General features: G+C 37.1%; 4 protein-coding genes and 1 pseudogene across 4 annotated transcripts; 4 read left to right on the top strand and 1 right to left on the bottom strand.

The window, feature by feature from the left end:
* The first annotated feature begins 820 nt into the window (after window positions 1–820).
* Window positions 821–2,814, top strand: LOC119982855 (annotated as a pseudogene).
* A 1,145-nt stretch (window positions 2,815–3,959) lies between these two features.
* On the bottom strand, window positions 3,960–8,137 carry LOC119983118 (pentatricopeptide repeat-containing protein At4g01570). The gene has a single exon (XM_038826793.1). The coding sequence runs from the start codon at window positions 7,931–7,933 to the stop codon at window positions 5,438–5,440; it is 2,496 nt and encodes an 831-aa protein (XP_038682721.1). The 5' UTR covers window positions 7,934–8,137; the 3' UTR covers window positions 3,960–5,437.
* A 954-nt stretch (window positions 8,138–9,091) lies between these two features.
* LOC119982228 (NAC domain-containing protein 71-like) lies at window positions 9,092–11,952 on the top strand. Its single transcript, XM_038825490.1, has 5 exons — window positions 9,092–9,526; window positions 9,638–9,803; window positions 9,898–10,166; window positions 11,013–11,147; window positions 11,256–11,952. Exons 1-5 carry the CDS (start codon window positions 9,506–9,508, stop codon window positions 11,610–11,612), a joined length of 948 nt encoding a protein of 315 aa, XP_038681418.1. The 5' UTR covers window positions 9,092–9,505; the 3' UTR covers window positions 11,613–11,952.
* Window positions 11,953–12,880: 928 nt separating this feature from the next.
* Window positions 12,881–15,699, top strand: LOC119982326 (protein NTM1-like 9). The gene is made up of 4 exons (XM_038825635.1): window positions 12,881–13,581; window positions 13,690–13,952; window positions 14,422–14,556; window positions 14,668–15,699. Exons 1-4 carry the CDS (start codon window positions 13,440–13,442, stop codon window positions 15,316–15,318), a joined length of 1,191 nt encoding a protein of 396 aa, XP_038681563.1. The 5' UTR covers window positions 12,881–13,439; the 3' UTR covers window positions 15,319–15,699.
* A 1,420-nt stretch (window positions 15,700–17,119) lies between these two features.
* On the top strand, window positions 17,120–18,757 carry LOC119982221 (NAC domain-containing protein 91-like). The gene is made up of 3 exons (XM_038825481.1): window positions 17,120–17,522; window positions 17,626–17,888; window positions 18,366–18,757. The coding sequence occupies exons 1-3, from the start codon at window positions 17,336–17,338 to the stop codon at window positions 18,474–18,476; spliced, it is 561 nt and encodes a 186-aa protein (XP_038681409.1). The 5' UTR covers window positions 17,120–17,335; the 3' UTR covers window positions 18,477–18,757.
* The last annotated feature ends 4,312 nt before the right edge of the window (window positions 18,758–23,069 follow it).

Raw genomic sequence — 23,069 nt, 5'->3', positions numbered from 1 at the left:
GAATCTTCCAAAGGAATGGGGAGCTGATTATGCTGAATGCTTCTTACTACTTAATCAAATCTGAGAAAAGTTATGATTGTTATGCACATGTTTTCTAAAATGTGTATTTTGTGTCAAACTACAAGGAAAATTCAATATAGGTTGTTATGCATAAAGCCTAGCGACTAGTCAATGCCAATCAGTTTTGTTTCATAGGCAGTCATGATGTTTTGTTTCATAGGCAGTCACTGATGTTTGATTAAATGGCTTTGTATTTTTTTATTGTGAGAATGTTAGCAATTAAGATCAGAATGAATTAAAATATGCAACATTATTAGTGACAAATGACAACTAAGTAATGCCCGGCACGCTTTCAGTGCAGATGAAAAGATAAGGGAGCTCAATAATTTTGAATCAGAATACAAAATTAGAGAGCAAAATGAATAAAATGTGCATTATCATTAATTGTTAAAATATGCATCATTATTAGTTAATTTGTTTGCCAAATGACAATTAAGTAATGCCCTGCATGCTTTCTGTGCAGATAAAAAAACAAGGGAGCTCAATAAATTTTGACTGAGAATACAAAATTGGATAGCAAAATGAGTAAAATGTGCATTGTTATTAGTAATTAATAGAAGTTCGACCTTATCCACAGTTGTTGCGACAAGAGTTGCATGAACTGGGATGGTATATATAGCCAAGTTTGGGGTACAAAAAGAGCATTGCCAAAATGTCATCATCAGCTTCTAATATTGAGATGCTAACAGTATTTGTGGTGGTATTCCTTTTGAGCGGTGCCCAGGCTTCCAAGGAACCACAGCGGAAGCTTCAGTTTGGAGAGAATCGAGAGTTCAAGATACTGCAAGTTGCAGATATGCACTATGGAGACGGCAAGACCACGCCATGTGTGAATTTGACCCCCATTCAAGAGGCCGCTCCTTGCTCCGACCTTAACACCACCGCCTTTCTCGGCCACTTGATACAAGCCGAGAAGCCCCACTTGATCGTCTTCACTGGTACTCTCGGTCCTCACATTCTCCCTGCATCTTTTCTCTGTTTTCACATTAATATGCTGTAATTGCGCTTCATTTAGGATCATGTATATTTATTGGAAATTTTTTTTGCCTGGTGCAAGGGATAAGAAGCAGATTCATGAAACCATGAGACAATAGTCTACATGTGAAACACTATTACTCGTAAATACTCAAGCTGATAAGAGGGATAAATTATTTTTTTTTATGTAATTAGTCAGCTGGTTTATATTACTCAACACTCCCCTCAATTATGGTTCAACAAATGGAATATTTTAATTGTCAGACCTGCTGTTATACTAAGTATCCAATACCATGTTAAACATCATTCCTCCTAAAAACTCAAGCCGATAAGAGAGGTGAATCTTAATATTTTATATACGACCAGTTTATGTTATGCCCTTCACCACATGCACATGCACGGAAATAGGCTTTTGATATTGACAGTTTAAGCATCTAAGCTAATTGACCTTTCCGGCTGCTTAAATAGGGGATAATATTTACAGGCAGGATGTGGTGGATGCTGCAAAGTCCATGAATGCTGCATGTGCCCCTGCAATAGAATCAAACATTCCATGGGCTGCTGTATTGGAAAACCATGACCAGGAATCCAACTTGTCAAGGGAAAAAGTAATGAAACATATTGTTACCTTGAAGAACACTTGGTCTCAAGTCAACCCTCTAGATGCAAAAGGGATTGATGGCTTTGGTAATTATAACCTTGTAGTTGGGGGAGTCAAGTTTTGAACACAAATCAGTCCTCAATCTCTACTTCCTTGACAGTGGAGATTATTCCCATGAAGCCTCTAAAGGTCTATATGCATGGATCAAAGAATCTCAGCAAGTTTGGTTTCAAGGCACATCTGAAAAGCTCAAAGGTATGTACCAATCTCTCTTTGCCGTTGTAATTTGTATCGTAGTTTATAATTTATTAACATTTAAGAACCACTCCTACCATTGATTTGTTATTATTTATGCCCCTTGGAAAGTTGCATGGTGTCAATTTGAAGAGTAGAATTTGAGTCTCCCAGTTGGAATCATTCATTCCTAGCCAACTCATTCACCCCTCAGATGATTCTGTAAGAGAACTAACTTAATATGTTAATTAATCATTTGACGTGAAAATGCAGAAAGAATACACCGCACCAGGGCTTGCATACTTCCACATCCCATTGCCTGAATTTAAAAGCTTTGATTCTTCAAATGCCACTGGAGAGAGACAAGAAGGCACCGATTCCCTCAAGGTGAATTCAAGGTTCTTCGAAAGAATGGTAAAGCAGGAGATGTGAAGGGTGTTATGGTAGGCCATGATCACAAAAATGACTTTTGTGGTAATATGACTGGGATCCAGCTCTGCTATGGTGGTGGTTTTGGATATCATGGCTATGGTAAGGCTGGATGGTCAAGAGAGCGAGGGTGGTGACAGTATATTTGAAGAAAAAAGTGGATGGATCTTGGGGAGATGTCAAATTAATCAAAACATGGAAGTGCCTGGATAATTTTAAACTCTCTACTATTGATGCTCAGGTCCTTTGGAGCAAGAGCTCTGGAGGAGCACATTCTGACATATAGATCATTGCTATCAAGTATGTGTTAGTTCCAGTGTGTCACTGTGCTCTCTTGTGCTGTGTTTGCTTTCTTGTGGGTCATGTGCTCTTTTGTATATTTAGGATGGAATAAATTATCCACCTTCAGGGGTAGTACTGGATACTGCACCAAAAGAGGCTTGTAAAAGACTCAAAACTTATCTTTTTTAGTCTTAACTTTTGAAATAAAACTATAGAAGTATGTTTTCTTTGTATGCTTTGTGATTCCTTAATATGCATGACTTGAGAAAAGAGGAAGCTCAACACTTTGACTGCTTAGAAGTAGGGGTGTTAAAAACATCCGTAGAAACCGAATCAATCGACAACCAATTGAAATAATCGAAATAACCGTCAAACCAACTGTTTACACCCCTAAATTTAGGAGACGGAAAGGAAAAAAAAAAAAAAACTCTTTTATTAGGATGGCCCATCTCTTGGATCCGGGAGGGAAGGGCTTCCGGCCCATTCAAAGTGTGGGTTTGGGCTTTAAATTAACGGAACGAGCTGGGCTGCTCGTTTTAGATGTACATGAAATTACCGTTGTAAAGTAATCGAGAAGAATTCGTCCAGCTAAGCCTTGGAGACCTCTTCACCGTCGGAGTTTAACGCGTCGATTCTTGCCTTGTTTCGTTCAATCAATTACCTTCCTCTTTTTCTTCGCTGTTGCTCTCTCCGGACAGAAATTCCTTGCATTTTACGCCATTGATTTCAACATTCGACGACATACCAAGATTAGGGTTTCGAATTCCTCGCAGTTTTCCAGATGCCGACGATCTCGGCATCACCTGCCCTACGCATCGTCGCCGTCCTTGTTTTCGCATTCAGCGTTTGTTTCCCGGCGGTACAATCGGAGCAGGACCTTTCGAGAGCAAGCAATGATGCTTGCGCGGGGATCACACTTCCCGGATCGTGCCCTATCAACTGCTTTCGAGCAGATCCGGTTTGTGGTGAGGACGGGATCACGTACTGGTGCGGCTGCCCTGACGCGTTGTGTCACGGCACTCGAGTCGTTAAATTAGAACCCTGTGTGGTTGGAAGCGGCGGCAGTTCTCCTCTCCCAGCGCAGGCATTGCTATTGGTTCATATCGTCTGGCTCATCTTGCTAGGTTTTTCTGTTCTCTTCGGCCTTTTTTAGTACCTTGAGGATTGAATCCATTTGTTGATTTGTGCTTTTTAACTTTGTTTGTTTGTCTGTCTGATTTTGTTGAGTTGAGGCTGTTGTTGAGCAATTTCAGGATGTCTGTATAATACAATTACTCATGAATTCATACACAATTATTCTTTACAATCTTGCTTTGTGTTTCAGCAATTATGATTGAGAAATTAGAACAATGAAACCCCCCGATTAAAGCTCTTCTTGTGCACCAATTTGGGAGATAAAGATGAATCTCTTCTTTTGTTTTTTTGCAATCGATATGCAACTTTGATCATACCAATTCATTGTTCTAAGCCAGGAAACTGGTGACAATATGGAACAGAAATTAATAACTTTTGGATGCCTCACAAGATCTCCTATCATGAACTTTTGTGTTAGGTCACCTGAAAACGTCTCGCCAACAGTTTGGGGTCACCCCTCGTTAAGTGATTTATCCTGATCCCGTGTATAGAACTTCTGAGTATGAGGTGCACGGGTCCGGGGTAGTGTGTGTATATACACACTACATTAGAAATTTATTTGAGGAAATGGAAACCTAGGTATTTATGGTGGAATGAGAACATGCATGATTGGAAGATTATGATGCAGGACAATGGTTGAACTCTAACCCATGCAACTCAAATGGATGTGCTCTCCTGCCGCTTTGTCAAGTAATGGAAGATTTGCTTCAAAGAAATCTTGTCGAAAATCAGCCCTGGAAGAAGGGAACTACTGTAAATTTGCAGCCTTCAAATCCAGACCCTCCTACGTTAGGAACAACAAACAAAACCCAGATCAAATCAACAGAGGAAACCTAATAATAAACAAAATCAGTACTCAAAAGCATATAAAAAAATCTCATGGGTATTTGGCTTAAGCATATTTAACCATCACAGCTCAAGAAATCTAGGAGTAATAAAAACAAGTAGGAAAAAAAAAAAATGTAAATTCCATATAGAAAATTGACCTAATACAAAACAAGAGTCTTAATTGTCAACTTTCTGACCAAATCAACCTATCGAAAGGTGCAGGAACACTTGACCAAAAATGGAACTTGAGGGAGTCTGCCATTCTACTACGCACTGGTTACAAGTAGAGCCCACAGCCAGCCATGTGATGGATCACCATTTTCTGCAGTCCGGACTGTAGAAATAACATCCAGCTGCCGGTAGCAAAAGCATGCCATGTTGCATTTTTGTGACAAAGTAAGGTTGGTATTGTAGAATTTACGAGATATAAATAGTTTGAACCTTCATTGAAGATACAACACCATTTACAAAATCAAATTTTCAGTATAATGGTATCCTACAGAGCGACAAAATAACTTACTGAAGATAAGTTACATCCACAGAAAAGTCGCATGTTTCTTGGCTGCAGCTTATTTTCCACATTTTTATGAAGGATAATTTCTATGAGAAAGTGAAGCTTCCAATCAGTGCAAAGAATCCTGTGATGGCAGCAACCCACTGTTGTCAAGGGGAAACCATATGCAAATGGCTGTCACTGATCCCAACTTCGAGCTAGCCTGTTTTTCGGGTCAACGAAAATTGGCTCAAATTAGGTACCATTAGGACCGACATGTTGTCATAATAAACTGGATTACCAATTTTTTCTTCCTTCGTTGTCGACAGGAAATCAGCATATTATGCTCTTGCAAGCCACAGAAACTTTCAATTGTTCTTAAATCAATGCAAGAGTCTTCTTTAAGAAGAATCATCCTTATGTCGTATGATTGATGCCTTTTGGTACCTCAGTTTCTCAATCTCCTTCCCAAGAGAGTCTAAAGTTGTATCTGTGACGTGGTTCGGTAAGCATCCAGCATCCAACATCATTTTTAAGAATTTATATGCATCCTTCAATCTACCAGCCTTGGTATGAACTTCAATCAATGTATTAAATGTGACAATATCAGGGTTAATTCCACTTGTCCTCATCTGCTCAAAAAGCTTGTTTGCTTCATCAACCCTGCCAGCCTTCCCTAGGGCGTTAATCAGAGTGTTGTACATTACTATGTCAAGATAACCACCCTGCTTCATAAGCTTATCCAGAACAGCACTAGCCATATCTGCCCTCCCCATCTTCCCCAAGCCTTGAATTATCACATTGTATGTTGCTATGTCTGCAGGGCGGATCTTTTCCCCCATTTCGCTAAAAACAGCCCATGCATCATTGAAATAACCCTTCTTCACGAAAGAAGTCATAATAGAATTGTAACTGTAAGTCACAGGGTCAATTCCCATATCATTAAGAATCTCGAATAACTTGCAAGCTAAGCTCAGCTTCCCCTTGGCCAAAAATATAGACAAGAAAGTATTGACCATATCAATGTCAAAAGAGCCAATTCCTCTTACCTGAACTCTTTGTCCCCTAGATAACGAAAACAACTGAGTGAGAGGGTCACTGGACTCTGCTTTATTTGCCAAGTGATCCATATATGGGGATGATGACCACTGATCAGAGTCACTCTGTGAGACCTCTTCATCCTCAACCCCACTATTATCTGGACCAAGGTTGATGTTTGTCTCTGAGTCAGCAGAATCCATTAAGCCCATTATCTCATTGACATTGCCTTTAGAGGGAAACAGTGGGGTGTGGTCCTTTCTTCTGCTCTGTGTGTTCTTTATGGAAGCCTCCATATCGGTTTTCCATTTGATGACACTTGGCACTAGATTACCATCCCTAATGTGTCTCATGAGCTTTTCTGGCCAATCCCACCTACGTTGTCTTTGAAACTCAATCACAAGTGATGTTATGGTAACTAGATCTACAACAAAGCCTCTTTCTTCCATTTCCTCCACCAAGTGCAGAGCTTCCTCAAGCAAACCTTCCTTACAAAGTTGCAAGATTGCGATGCTGTAAGTTATATCATCCACAAATTTCCCCTTCTTCTTCAAGTCACAAAATAAAGTGTAGCCAGCCTCAGCTCTTCCATTTCTAAACAACCCATCAATGATAATGTTATAAGTCCAACATGAGGCTCTCACCCCATCCTGAACCATTTTCTCAAACAACTGGCATGCTTCCACAACTTTCCTTGCCTTGAATAGCCCATCTAGAAGAGAATTGTACACAACGGTGTCTGGCTGGAAACCATTATACTGCATCTCGCTAAAAATATGTGTTGCATCATCAATGCGATAGGATTTAGAGCATCCCTGAATAAGTATTCTGTATGTAAAGGCATCTGGCTCATGTCCAGATATTCTCAATTCCTCCCACACATTAAGTGCGTCCTTGACCTTCCCCAGCAGACACAGCACATGAATTAGGCTGTTATAGGTGCATAAATCAGGACCAGAAGCGCCAGAAGTCGAACTCTTTTCCTTCATCTCTTTAAAGAGCCTCAAAGAAGCACCCACGTCTCCCCAGCAGCCAAAAGCATGAATGCATATATTGTAACCCCAAGAATCAAGATTAAACCCTTTCTTTTCCCTCAGTTTATTGAAAAGATTTTTAAATTCCTTCCTCATGTCTGCTTTCTTAAGGGCGACAAGCAGTTCATTACATGCAACAGAACCAGGAAGTGTACTGCCAACGGCATTGTGTTCACCATTGCTGCTATCCAGGAGCTTAGAAAAGATAGACAATGCCAATGCCACCTGGTTTTTCCTTAATAGAGCAATAAGAACGGAGTCATACATGTGAGGGCTCAAGGTAGCCCCAATTTCCTCCATGTAATCAATAATCTCAAGCGCATTGTCGAGCTTACCTGATCGAATAAAAGAATCAAGTAGGAACTTGAAAGTCTCAGAATCAACAATAACTCCATCATCTCTCATTGAATTCAGCAAATTGGGAACCTCCTCGAGAAACCCTGCGCGGCATACTGTGCCGAGGACTTGGGAATAGGCGCAGGCGGAGTGTTTGTAGTTATGCCTGAGAGAACACCACTTGAAAAAATCAATCTTTTTTGAAGTATCAAGTGAACCCTTTTGTAGAATTTGGAGGACAAGGGACTCGGATAGAGGGATGGAGAGAGAATCGAGCCCGCGAGTGCCAGACTCCGTGAGAGTTTTGGTGAGAGAGGCCACCAGGAGTACATTCCCAAGTTTGATTGCTGAGGAAGACGTCGATGAGGTTGTAGCGTTGCGTACTGCGGAGTTGGGTTTTGGGTTCTTAGGTGTAAGCAGAAAATATGAACGCCTGAATTGTCTGATTACTGTTGTCTGCGTGGTTGTGGATGGCGTGCATCTTGCCATTGATCAAACTGGTGCCTTCTTCTTTAGCTTCTATTCGTTGACAAAGGAGGTTATCCGGCGATAATACAAGAAGAGCGTCTGTGGTTGCAGGAGAAGGAGACATGACACATTGACACGGAAGAGTTTCTCGGAGAACACAGTACGAGCGGGAGTCGAGCAAAGCGACGATAGAAGAGAGGGCGTTGGCGTTTTGGAATTTGCATATTCAAAACGGTTGCGTCCCCTGGGCCCTGGGTGGCTTGGGCCTTGGGGTCGAAAAAATCTATTTTTTTTAAAAAAGTAATATTCGGTTCAATCAATATTTTTTCTTAGAAAAAATGACATAATAATTCTATATAAACTCAAAATATTTGATATGTGATGAATTTGATTTTTATTTTGAATAAAATAAATATATCATTGCATTTGTTATATCAAATGCTACACATTTATGATTTTAAAAAAACTTTTGACCCTCAAAGGGGTTGCAACTTGATCTATTGTAGTAAAAATTATAATAGACCCCCAATATTCCGTTCTCTGAATAACCATTAACACTGTGATTGCCTTTTAGTTTTACACATCCTTTTAGTGAGGAGAAAAACTGATTGAGGTTGCTAACACCTCCTCTTCTACGTTATTTTTTGACATCAATAATTTTTAACATTTTTTAAAAATATAATAAATATCAATAATTTTCAATCTAATGTTTCATTTTTTGTTGAATAAACAATCGGGTTAATAAGAACATACGTGAGACAACCGAGTGACTTTAAGTCGTTGGATGCAAAGTGTGCAATATATAAATTTTTTTTACAAATCCAATAATTACAATGACAGAACTAACATCGAATATTAAATGGGTCGAAACTTTGAACAGGAGTTCTGTACAGTGACCCAAAAAATTATTTTTAGATTCTATATATATCACTTGTTAATATTTTTTTGTGCGCTTCTATGTACATCACTTTTCCATCTTTATCAAATTACTACCTCAAGTATTTTACATGCACATCATTTTCATTAGTTGGATCATTTTTTTTTGGTTATTTATTTAATTGGACATGCAATTTATTAATATATTGTCCTATCTTCAGATTACGTAGCTAATATTTTTTTTAGGTTGAGATGAGAAATGTACAGAAAAAAAAAAATCCCACAAAGCGAGTTGAAAATGGTGGGTTGGTGGGGGGGGTCAGAGCAACTTGGTTTGCAAGTTCTTCGCTTAGAAGTTTGTAATATTTTCTATTTTTAGAAAAATGGTAAACAACTTCCGAACCAAGTCGAAGACTTGATGTATCATCGGAACTCTCTGGAACTTGAAAATAGTTTTCAGATCCGACGGTCAAGGGGTTTCCACCTTCCCCTTTCTAGAGGAAATAGAAAATTGCAGAAGAAGTTTGAAGGCACAGTAACTGCTTCCTTGATAAGATGTTTAAGTGCACAGTGTATACATACATATATACATATATATATCTATATATATATATTTTTACTCCATCCAATGAGAGGAACCCAACCACAGAGCTACTGCAACAGCTTTCAGTGTAATTTCTCAACAATCAGCAGAGCATTTCCATTTTAGGAGGAGGAATGAATACCAATTCTTCTTCGGTGAGTTTTTTGCTATCTAATTTAATAACTTCTGCAGTTTTCTTCATTGTTCTTTAAGTTTATTGATCTTTAATTTCTCCTTCGTTTCTTCTTATTAATGAAAAATCAAAGATGACGAGGGCAAAGGATACAGAGCGAATTAAAGGTTACGGATTTCATCCAACTAACGAAGAACTCATCAATCATTATCTGCAGAAGAAGATGCTTGGTTATGAGAACCAAGTCTCAGCCATTGCTGAGGTTGATATCTGCAAACACGAACCATGGGATTTGCCCAGTAAGTAATTTGATCAGTAATTTATTTATTGCAGATTGACGTTCAGGGTTTTATTCTAGGGTTTCTGAAATTTATGTTTTGGGTGTATATGTAGTGTTGTCGAAGGTATCATCGAATAATTATACATGGTATTTCTTCGGACGTCCTGATTATAAGTACCGAAATAGTAATCGGGCAAACAGGAAAACAAAAGATGGTTACTGGAAAGTGACCGGTAAATGTCGTAGTATCAAGAACAGAGCCAACAACAAAACCATTGGTATCAAGAAAAACTTGGTATTCTACCGTGGTCGTGTGCCCAAAGGAGTCAAGACTAATTGGGTAATTCATGAGTACCATCCAAATTTCTCCTCTGCTAATGGGGTATTCTTCTTTTTCCCTTTTCCAATATTTTTTGTTCTATATTTGGTGTAGGTGTTTACTTTCTTTATGATGTTGGTGTATTTTTCACGGGTTTATGTGCCGTTTTAATTGTGTTTTTGCTGTAAGTTTATACTTCCTTCATGATGTATGATGTGTGTGTATTTTTTTGGGGGTTTTGTGTTCTGCTGCTGCTCAATTGAATTGGATGATTAGGAGCTTAATTAAGGTAATGTAGAGTCGAAGTCGAACATTAGTTGTATTGAAGATTGAGGATTATTGTATGACTGGTGATATTGTTAAGAGTTCTCACTTTATAAAGGACATGATTTGATCAGTCAGGGAATTATTTTAGAACATTGAAACCTAAGCGAGAGTTTGTCAGCATGATTCATTAATCATAACAGCAGTCATGCATTTTAGTACAACTTTACTCATTTATATGTTGAAAACTTTAATAGAGGCAATACATGAACTCATAAACAAGTAATCTATAGTCTATCTAATACACTTCAGTATGGTACTTGGTCGGAAACAAAACATATTGAAATTGCATTTCAGTTTCCATGACCAATGCTCTTGCACAGCATCTTATGATACCCAGTTCATTATCTTTGCTGTTACTATAATACAATCTCTAATCATGTTTTTGTTTTCTTATTAGTGTAATGTTACCCTTTAGAATTTGTATGAGTCGATCGCAAATTTCCATGATGTGATCATGGAATGTAGGACAGAAATTGATTTGTGACATTTGTTCAGTAAAAGTTTCTATTTCTTATGTATGATTGGTAGCACAATAGGTTGCATAGGTTCCTTTCCAACATATTGTCCTTTCAATTTGTGTAGAGGGATTTTACTATATGTCGCCTGAAACAAAAATCACGCGACAAGATCGACAATTCAACTATCGATATAGGTGAATCATGTAATGATGCAACTTCAAACCTCAAAAATCCTGTGACTGAGATAACATTCTCAGAGGTATGAACTATTGCCCCCTGGTGGCATTCTATTACATCAACTTAATCACAAAGAGCGCAAGAAGCAATTTCAAATCTAATACTTGGTATTTTATGATTCTTATTGCAGATAGACCTGCAAGTCCTAGAAGAATTCTTTGGCTCCAATGAAGAGGATTTCAATCCTCCTGATGCACACCAGTCGGAGCTGTGCATGGAGCAAGGCCCCTCAGTTGGGAATTTACAAAATACCAACAACTTTATTGATAACTATAATCTGCTTTCACCTCAATTTGGCACTAGTGATCTGCAAGACAATACTACAAAGTGGATGAATTCATCTACTGCTAACCAAGATGTATACTCCATTGATGGAAGTATGCCTGCTCTGCCTTATGACTCCAGCCCATCAGAGTCATTTGGCAGTCTGCTTGTTGACGATGACGCATGGGTAAATAGCTGTTTTGAACCAGCTTTTGGAGGCTAGACTTAGCTTATCTTATTGTGAACATATAATTTGACCACTGAAGTGATATATATATATATATATATATATATATATATATATATATATATATATATAGGCATTGATCTCATATTGTCTCAACGTACCGATGTTGTTACGGATCATTAGTTGAACCTAAAATTACTATGTTTATTTAGAGTCTAAAGAAGATGTATAGACTTTTAAGTCTTTGTTGTTGAATGACTGTACAGGGAATGTTCCCTGCTCTACCCAACAAGATTTGTATTACTGTATTTAGTGTTTTTGTCCATCTGTTGATTGAAAAATTCTACTTAATTGCAGAACAGCACGCTCTGTTCTTTGTTTCTTGCTATGTTGAATGGCAATTCAACTCCTATTTAAGTTTGCTCTTTGCTTGTTTTCGCTGTCAGTGCTATTTTGTCTCCTAGAGACTAGAGTTTCCTTCATGTTAAGGCATCCTTTGCTTGATAACTCCCTAAAATCAGTGCTAGCTTCTGTTCTACATCACTCATCGAATTTATATCATGCAAGCAACTTATTAAAATCAAAGAAAACATTAAGGGTTTGTTTGGTATCACTTTTTGTTCCTTGTTTTTTGTTTTAGTTTTTAAAAAATAGAAAATAAAAACAAGAAATATTGTTTGTTTGTATTTTTTGTTTTGGTTTTTATGAAAACCAAAAACAGGTTTTCAAAATTTTTGAAAACAAGAAAAAAGGTTTTTAAAAGTTTTGGAAACAAAACTAGTTACATTTATTATAGATTACACCTTCTTTAAGATTTCAGATTGCAAATTCCATAGAGATATGAAGACAATGATCAAATATACTTTGAGTTATTGTTTTATTTCTTATATTTTTTTCTTTCTGCTAATGTTTTCAATGGTGAAAGACGGCAAAGGCTGCAGTTTTAAAAAATATAGTAGTGTGGATATATTCCATTATTATGAAAATAAAAGCATAAATATACTCTTCTTTTTTTCAGTTTTATGCTTTCAGCTTTTGTTTTCATTTCAGTTTTAAGTGTTCAACCAAACAAGTTTCAATTTTATGTTTTCATTTTATGTTTCAAGTTTTATGTTTTTGTTTTTTATTTTTGTTTTCAAAATTTTTGGAAGTGATACCAAACACAACCTAAGTTTCTCACATATGCATTTTCCTTAATGAAAGCTTATATTTTACATACATGTAGCAAAACAATGACAGAAGAATTATTGTCTGTACAGTTCACTCCATGGAGGAGTGGTACAATCTCTTAAGAAACATATCAGTTTTGTGATGCATATCAAGAAAAAATAATTCCTTAAAATGTATGATACAATCTCAAATTTCTTGATTGGCTCTACTCTCCATATATACCAATGACCATATTACGACCTCTATAAAGAAATGTCACGACTGATCTAAGGCATGCATTCACTCTTGAATCTCTTAAGAAAGATACTAAATTGATCATCGGAGTATTCCCTCCCTCCCTTTGTTGTTGCAGCTGCAGTTGCAGGGTCCCTAAGATTCGCCGTGACTGTCACATCCTCCTCAGCTGCTGACATGTAGGTAATCGTCAATCTTTTTTCTCTTATTATAATTTATTCGTTCCTAACGTGTACCACTGGTTACAAGCCACTATACCTTGAAGTGATTCGTTGATAGAAAGAGAACGGGGAACATGTAACTTGCAAAAAGAGAAAAAGGGCATAAAGCTATTTCAATGAAGTCCAGAGCACGTTGAGGTCCCATCTCATAGAATAAAAATGTCTTCTTGGTTCTTATTTAAGTAGTCTGTGCTACCCTCCTCTCCATCACACTCACAGTAACCAGAGCGCAAACGGCATGGGAACGACAGATTTCAGACCAACTGAGGAACGACTAGTCGACTTTTACTTGCGCCAGAAGATTTTAGGCAATGATTACGAAGTCTCTGCAATTGCAGAGATTGGTTATATCTGCAATTACGAGCCGGAGGATTTAACCAGTAAGTACCATATATCTCCGATCAGGCTTAATTTGTTTTTCGTTGTTTTTTTCTTCTGGAATATCTGTATCTGAAATTTATATAAATTCAATTTTGGGTTCTGTGTAGAGCTGGCGGCGATACTATCAGAGGATACATGGTATTTCTTTTCTCCTCCAGATCGGAAGTATAGAAAGAGTGGGAATAATAACAGGTTAACAAGGGCTGGTTTCTGGAAAGTTACCGGCAAGAAACGTGAGATTAAGAACAGAAAGAACCAAGTCATTGGTTTCAAGAGAATTTTGGTTTTCTACAGTGGCCGTGGGCGTGACAAAGTCTGGACTAACTGGACCATACACGAGTATCAGCTGAATTCCTCCTGTTCCAATGAGGTATTATATGCTATTTCTTTCTTCTTTTTAGTTTCTTTGGTGGTTCATTATGGTCTATTTGCTGTGGGAGTATGATCCTTTTTTTCTTTGGCTCCCTTTGTATTACTTCTGTTTATTTTGATTTTGTGTCTAGTTCATCTAGGGAGACTCTGAGGAGGCAAAATTGTATGTTTGATTCTTGTTCTGTATCAAAACATATTTCCTAGCACTTGCTTATCCACAGGATCATATATGACAACCAGGTCATTAGCATCTGTAGTGAGTCTTGTGTTCTCTACTAGTGTAGTAATACTCTAGGAACCTTGTTCGAGACTTCGAGTAATCAGAAATCTTTATTGCGAATATTATTGAATATATGACAAATAGGAGTAGTTTTGATGTATGATATTAGTTGTCATGGAAGTTTCTGTTTCTGGTATTTCTGTTCAAGCATGCTTACTTCAACTTATTGGTCTTTCAATTTGTGTAGAGGGATTATGTCATCTCCCGCTTGAATCGAAAACAACCCAAAAAGGCTGTCAATACAGCGGTTGATGAAGTTGAACCAGGTCATTACTCGACTTCTGAGGTTGAAAATACTCCTACGGATATCACATTCCCACAGGTATGAAAACTACCTCTTTTATCTATCCTCTGTCTATTATCAACTTGATCACAAAGAGCACTGATGGTAATTTCAAAGCTAATGCTTGGTGCCCTATGAATCTTATTGCAGATGGCCCCACAACCTGCGGTAGAATTCTTGAACTCTAATGGGCAGGATTTCACCTCTCTCATTGCGCAGCAACCGGACATGCACATGAGTCAGGAGCCCTCTTATGTGAATCTTCAGCATACAAATGGCATCACTGATAATTATACCATGCCATTGCCTCAATTTGGCACCATTTATGGGCAAGACAATGCCACAGAGGCAGTGAAGTTTTATCCATCTATCCAGGATGAACAACTCTACTCTAGTATGCACGCTGCCCCTGAAGAGTCCAGCCTATATGGGTCATTGAGTAGTCTGCATAGTGGATATATCAGTGACACTGAAGCAGTTAAAGGAGCAGATGGCTGTTTGCCCTTTTATGATAATCTTCAGCAAACCAATTGTGTTGCTGATGAATATGACAACATTTTAGAAGTGAACTCCTATCCGGCTATCGAGGATGTACACTCCTACTGCGGAAGTATGCAATTTGCCCCTAAAGACTCGAGCGCATCAGAGTCATCAGGAAGTCAGCATGTCGAGGATATCAGTCACACTGGAGCAGTCAACATGTTTTCTCCTTGCTTTTCTGAAACAACTCTTGGGAGCGATAATGAATGGCTTTGGGATCGGTTGTTTGAGCCTGGTTCTGCATTTTTTTCCTACACATGAAAATAGTGAAAAATAAGCAGAAACACGTAGGAACAGCCGATGCAATGCCTACCCTACAATAAATGGAAGGTCTATGATATCGGACGATATGATGTCCTTTGTGAGACAAGGATGTTGGTGTATAACCATAATAACCATGAGGGTTTTCTTGTGAACCCACTTTCTTTTCTCATGGATGACATGATATTGAGCGGCATCATGGTCATTCCCTTTAAGACAGAGTGATGCTTTCGAGTCTGATGAGTTGTGTACTTGGTAGTGCTTGTTTTATTTAGGGTTAAAAGATGAACTATTAATGTAATATCAGTGTTATGTGAGTCTGCTTTATTTCCTAGTATGTATAAAGGAAATTCCTCTCTTATTGTAGTTTTTGTTGGCTTGTTTATGCTGTCAATGCTATTTGCCTTTTAGAATTACCATATGTTGAGGGATCCTTTGCTCTCTCAAAACATTGATGTAGGCATGCGAGCATGGCTTCAATTATTTAGCCCAATCGCTTACCTTGTGTCATTCACCGTTGTGTCTCAAACCATTGTCCGTATTTTCTGAGAAATATTTGAAATTCCCTCTATATTCATACTTAATGTCTAAAATTGGACCAACCCAATTAGTCTTAACAATAAAAAAAAATAATCGTGAAATATGTTTAAAATGAACTATAGAAATTGTATGTGTTTACTGGAGCATGCAAGGTGAAAAGGAACAAATTTGTTGGAAATTAGGAACCAGGACAAATTTGTTGAAAATTAGGAACCAAAGAGACTTTTTCTAGTCCTTACAAAGTGCAATGTTAAATAGCAGGAAAAGATATAAACAAAAGAGCTTTTTACATATAAGGACAAATTATGAAAGTTGTCTTAATAAGAACACGTCAAAAAAAAAAATTAAGGAAAAGTGACAGAAGTTACAAACTTATTATAATGTCATTCCTCTTCTTCTTTCCCAATAACAAATCACCTGCAATGCGTAGATCTCAGAACAAAAAATCATGAAAATCACCACATAAACTGTTGAAAATAATGATGTGATGACAGATAAAAAAAAATAATAAGATCTACAAGTCTCTTAGTGACTATAAGTAGATCTAGTTCGAATACAATAAAAATCGAGATGAAAAATCACTAAAAATGCTATAAAACTCTCAAATCCATGAGGGGCGGAGACTAAGTTTTCGGTGGAGGTCAGAGATGAATTATATACAGGAGACATGTGCCATGTTTGGGGATGAAGATGAGGGTATTTTAGATAATGAAACCATATATTTTAAAACATATTAGTTCAAACATGGATTTTATGGAATAAGACTTTTAAGATTATTATTCTTGAAATAAAACTCTCCAACGAGGAATTTATATTTAATTTTTCCTAAACAGAAAGAGTCTATGACCTCATTATCATCAGAATTTGTTAACATATATAGATAATTTTATTTTCTAACCATAAACAACGCATTTGATTCTTGAATTACTCCTTCGTCGGAGTGTCCCTAACCACGAAGGAGCGCCCTCCCTTTGTTCTTTCAAGTTCAGCGAGGTTCGCCATCACTGTCATAGCCTAGCTTCTGACATGTAGATCAATCTTTTTTCTTTTATTATAATTTTCTCTGAAAACCACGAGTAGTTCAGATGACATTTATATATGTGATATCTTAGATCTCATGTTCGAACTTTCTCACCCCTTTGTATTCAAAAAAAAAAAAAAAAAACAAGTAACGTGTGCCACAGGTTACAAGCCATTGTACCTTGAAGTGATTCGTTGATAGAAAGATAATGGGGAACATTTAACTTGCAAAAAGAGAGAAGAGAAAAAGACACACACAAAGGCATAAAGCTATTTCAATGAAGTCCAGAGCAAGTTGAGGTCCAATCATGGAATAGAAATGTCTTCTTAGTTCTTATTATAAATTATCTGTGCTACACTCCTCTCCCCACACTTCAGAGTAACCAGAGCACACAGAGAGAGAGAGAGAGAGCGACCGAAATTGCACATTCACAGTTTCTCTACGATCGCAAATCAGATGACTATCACTTCTTCTCAGGTGACGAGCGCAAACGACATGGGAAACCCAGGTTTCAGATTTAATCCAACTGACGAACAACTAGTCAACTATTACTTGCGCTATAAGATCTGTGGCAATGATAACGAAGTCTCTGCAATTGGAGAGATTGATAATATCTGCAATTACGAGCGGTGGGATTTACCCAGTAAGTTCCATATATCTCTATTAGTTTTTTCTTTTTCTTTTTCTTTTTCTATTGAGTGTCTGTATCTGGAATTTATATTAATTCAATTTTGGGTTCTGAGTAGTGCTGGCGGCGATACCATCGCAGGATACATGGTATTTCTTTTCTCCTCCAGATCGTAAGTATAGAAAGAGTGGGAATAATAACAGGGTAACAAGGGCCGGTTTCTGGAAAGTTACCGGGAAGAAACGTGAGATTAAGAACAGAAGGAACCAAGTCATCGGTTTCAAGAGCACTTTGGTTTTCTACAGAGGTCGTCTGCGTGACCCAGCCTGGACTAACTGGACTATACACGAGTATCAGCTGAATTCCTCTTGTTTCAATGGGGTATTATATGCTATTTCTTTCTTCTTCTTCTTTTTTTAATTTCTTTGGTGGTTTATGGTCTATTTGCTGTGGGCGTATGATCCCTTTTTCTTTGGCTCCCTTTGTATTACTTCTGTTTATTTTGATTGTATGTTTTGCCACTTTCAAATATGGTTCTTGTTCTGAAAGCAAAACATATTTACTGGCACTTGCTCATTACCATGACCAATGATCATCCACAGCATCATATGACAACCAGGTCATTAGCATAACTGTAGTGAGTGTTGTGTTCTCTACAAGTGTAGTAGTAATAATCTAGGAACCTTGTTCAAGACTTCAAGTAATATCAAGTCTTTATTGCGAATATTATTGAATATATGACAAGTAGGAGTAGTTTTGATGTATGATATTAGTTGTCAATGTCATGGAAGTTTCTGTTTCTGTTATTTGTGTTCAAGTATAGTTTCCTTCAACTTAATGGTATTTCAATTTGTGTAGAGGGATTATATCATCTCCCGCTTGCATCGAAAACAACGCAGAAGGGCTGTCAATTCAGTGGTTGATGAAGTTGAAAATACTCTTGCGGATATGACATTGGCAGATGTATGAAAATACTCTTGCGGTTTTCTTGTGAACCCACTTTCTTGTGTCATGGATGACATGGTATCGCGTGGCATCATGGTCATTCCCTTCAATTCAGATTGATGCTTTTGAGTGTTATGAGTTGTGTATCTGGTAGTACTGGTTTTATTTAGGGTTAATAGATTTGCTCTATGTAATTTCACTATTATGTGTGCTTTATTTCCTAGAATGTATAAAGGAAATTCCTCTCTTATTGTAGTTCCAGTTGGCTTGTTTATGCTGTCAATGCTAATTGCCTCTTCGAATTATTTCATATGTTAAGACATCCTTTGCTCTCTGAAAACATAGAAAGAGGCATGTGAGTATGGCTTCCATTGATTTAAAGGGGCAATGCTTTAGACAGAACTGTCCTGGCACCCAAGTACAATCCTAGAATCACTTGTGTTATTTGATCAAGAACTGATTCTAGCCTAATTTGGCCAGACACGCATATACATACACACATACATATATATATGCTTAAAAAAAGAAACTGTCTCCTTCTACTTCTCCCCTGTTTCTGTTCTTTTTCTGCCTATCTAACTCTGGTTTTTTCTTAAAAATTAATTTATTTGCTTGTGAAAAAGAGAAGATTGAAAGATGACGAGCTGAATAGATATGAAAAGAATGCCAAGGTTCAGATTTCTGCCAGCAAATGAAAAACTCATCAAACACTTCCTAAAGCTCAAGTTGCTTGGCTATGATATGTGGCAGGAACTAGGAAGGACCCTCCTATGGAAGCTATACATATAACTAGTAGTAGTTGTTTGAGATGTAATTGGTAAGAGTGTGGTTTCCAGTTTTTTTTCCTTAGGAGTGTGAGTGTTTGTGTTTGTACTGGGTGTGTCGCTCGAGCAATGTTGTTAGGTTGATATACAATTTGCCTACAATGTACTGGTGTGTTAGGGTTTTAATGTTGAAATATAAACTAGAAATGTTGAATAAAAGTAATGAACTCTGCATGTAGAAAGTTTGTTCTTGTTTGTTATTTGCAATCAATGTTGGCATCTGAAATCTTACATTTTGGTTGAGTATGAAGGATGTTTCCAAGAACATGCCATGGACATTACATTAGTTGACTAATGCTTGACTAGAATGTCTAAACTAGGGAATGGTTGGACCCTTGATTAGTGAAATGGTTTGACTGAATTCTAAGAAAGAAAAAAGTGGGGAGCATAACAAATCTCTGCAACAGAAAGGCTAAAGGTGAGTTTTCTTCTTCATTGTTTCTTTCCGAATTTTTTGTCCAACTTATCCTCTCGTAGGCGAAAAATTTTTGTGTGCATGAGTCTAATTGACAATGATTTACAAGTTCTTACTAGGCTATACATGGTTTCTGTCGTGGAACACACTCACAGTGGGTTTTTTAGTAACTTCATCACTGTCCTTTCCAAGAATCTTCAAGACTTACTTCTCCTTTAAGGCGTTTTCAAATCAAAATTAATATCAACACAAAGACCTTTGATCAAAGAGAGAACTTTAAGGTTAATCTGTGTAGCTACTTCACTCTCTTTTGGAAGAACAGAGTCTCCCCTGTTTTCAGAAATTTTGTTTTGGTTAACAACACAAGAAACTCCGCCTGCATTTGCAGTCGGTCTCAAGCCCGGATGAAGGAGGAGGGTTGCGGTAGGTTGACAGTTGACAGCCAACGTAAAACTTTGTCAAACACATGAATAAGAAATGATATGAATTTAATAGGAGTGGATGAATGTATGATCCATTATAAAAATGAATGACGAAAATAAATACATGTGGTGGATTTCCAATGAGGTTCTTATATTTTTGTGTAGTCGACCCCAAACTTTTGAGATAAAGGCTCGAATGATGATGTTAACAACACAAGAAGAAGTCCTGTTTTGCTAGCCCCAATTTCCTCCATGTAATATCAATTGAAGTTTAAACTGTTTGTGTTGCTGGACATTCATATGTAGAAGAAATGATGAGACGGAAGAAGATGGAGAAAAAATTTATCATTCAAAATAGGATCTTCACATATACTAACATAGAATAAATTTTGAAGAATTAATCCATCATTGAACTAGATAGGCAATTTAAAAAAATTATCTCCCATAAATTTAATTCAAAGTCAAATTGAGCAAAAAAAAAAATTGAAACGAAAGGCGGGTGGATCCACTTTTTTGGGAATATGAGTCGATGCAATAACAATAATATCTTTAGCGGATATGTAGCTGTTAGAGATATTACCTCAAAATTTGCAAAATAAAGAAAATGAACAAGAATAGAAACCGGTGGCTTGAGTCACGAACTAGATTGCTTTCTTTAAGACGATTCGCGGCTCTGCCTCTTGTGTGCAAGCAGTAAATCAGCTACGTCGTCCCCAGGATAAAACAAGCCCAGAACTCTCTCTGTAACTGTAATCTGTGCACATTCATAACACTATTTGAAATTTGCTGTGTTTCTTTTCTGTCTTTCTTTCTCAAAAACGATACGCATAAAAACCATAGCCTTTTCTTGATATATATTAAAAAATAAAATAATGTTGGAATATATTTGTTTTCCAGTAAATCAGGGAAACGTTCACAGTTAAAGAGACAATCAGGGAGAACGTGTTTTAGTTATTGACAAAGTCAAATTAAAAAATAATTAAGGTAAAAAATTAACACAAGTTAAGAGATCAAAGACCCCAAGGCCCAAGACCCATCTTTGACCTATATATATAGGTATTGTAAATAGTGGGACTTGAACTTGGATTGTCCTTAGGGTAGTCCAAAATCATTACCATTCTACTACCCTTCAATCTTCGCATGTATAACACATAAAATTTCTTTTAAATATACCAAGAACATCAACAGTAGCATTCACACCGAATGACTATAAAATTACGTCGATACTTTCACGTATTACGGATAATTTAGAGAAATCTTTATTTTTCCCTGCGATCGTCCTAAATCTATAGATAGTGTGGACGAATCCATTCATATAACCCCAACGATTATATAATTATGGAGAGGTTATTTTTTTCTCTTGTGAAAATGATTTTGAATATACTGTTTATGTTTTTTGAATGAAAATATCGAATTGATTAAAAAAAACGAGATTCGAAAAAACAAGTTGAATGTAGGGTGAAATGGTGGCTGGTGGGGTCAGACAACTTGGTTTGCAAGTTCTTTGCTTATTTTTTAATATTTTCTATTTTTTTTTTAAATGGGAAACAACTTCCGGACCAAGTCGAAAACTTAACGTATCATCGGAACTTTCAGATCCAACGGTTAAGGGGTTTCCAGTTTCCACCTTCCACTTTCCAGAGGAAATAGAAAATTTGCAGAAGAAGTTGAAGGCACGGTAACTACTTCCTTGATAAGATGTTCAAGTGTACGGTATACATATACATATATATATATATATATATATATGCATTCGCCCACAGAGGACAGAGCCCTTGCATCTTCTACTGCAACAGCTTCAGTGTAATTTCTCAACAATCAGCAGAGCATTTCCATTTTAGGAACAGGAATGAATACCACGTCTTCTTCAGTGAGTTTTTTTTTTTTTTTTTTTTTGTTTTTTCTCTACTTGATTACTTCTGTAATTTTCTTTATTGTTCTGAAGTTTATTGATCTTTGATTTTTTTCCTTCATTTCTTCTTATTAATGAAACATCAAAGATGACGAGCGCAAAGGATACAGAGTCAGTTAAAGGTTACAGATTTCATCCAACTAACGAAGAACTCATCAATCATTATCTACAGAAGAAGATGCTTGGTTATGAGAACCAAGTCTCAGCTATTGCTGAGGTCGAAATCACATTCCCAGAGCTATGAACTGTTACTCACTGATGCCATTCTATTACATCAACTTAATCAGAAATATCACAAGAAGCAATTTCAAATCTAATGCTTGGTATTCTATGATTCCTTATTGCAGATAGACCTGCAATTTCTGGAAGATTTATTTAACTCCAACGAAGAGGATTTCAACCCTCCTGATGCACACTAGCCGGAGCTGTACATGGAGCAAGGCCCCTCAGTTGGGAATTTACAAAATTCCAACAGTTTTACTGATAACTATAATCTGCTTTCACCTCAATTTGGCACTAGTGATATGCAAGACAATACTACAAAGTGGATGAATTCATCTACTGTTAACCAAGATGTATACTCCATTGATGGAAGTACGCCTGCTCTGCCTTATGACTCCAGCCCATCAGAGTCATTTGGCAGTCTGCTTGTTGACAATGACGCATGGGTAAATAGCTGTTTTGAACCAGCTTTTGGAGACTACTCCCTTAGTAACACCGGACCACTGAAGTGATATATATATATATTCGTTAATCTCATATTGTCATAATATACCGATGTTATAAACTTTTTAAGTCTTTGTTGTTGAATGACTGTACAGGGAATGTTCCCTGCTCCACCCAACAAGATTTGTATTGCTGTATTTAGTGTTTTTTCCATCTGTTGAATGAAAAATTCTACTTAATTGCATAACAACACGCTCTGTTCTTTGTTTCTTGCTATGTTGAATGGAAATCCAACTCCAATTTAAGTTTACTCTTTGCTTATTTTTTGCTTTCAGTGCTATTTTGTCTCCTAGAGACTAGAGTTTCCTTCATGTTAAA

Source organism: Tripterygium wilfordii, chromosome 17, assembly GCF_013401445.1.
Source record: "Tripterygium wilfordii isolate XIE 37 chromosome 17, ASM1340144v1, whole genome shotgun sequence".
Classification (NCBI taxonomy): domain Eukaryota; kingdom Viridiplantae; phylum Streptophyta; class Magnoliopsida; order Celastrales; family Celastraceae; genus Tripterygium; species Tripterygium wilfordii.
The sequence above is the reverse complement of the archived record's forward strand: the minus strand, read 5'-3'. Positions and strand labels throughout refer to the sequence as shown.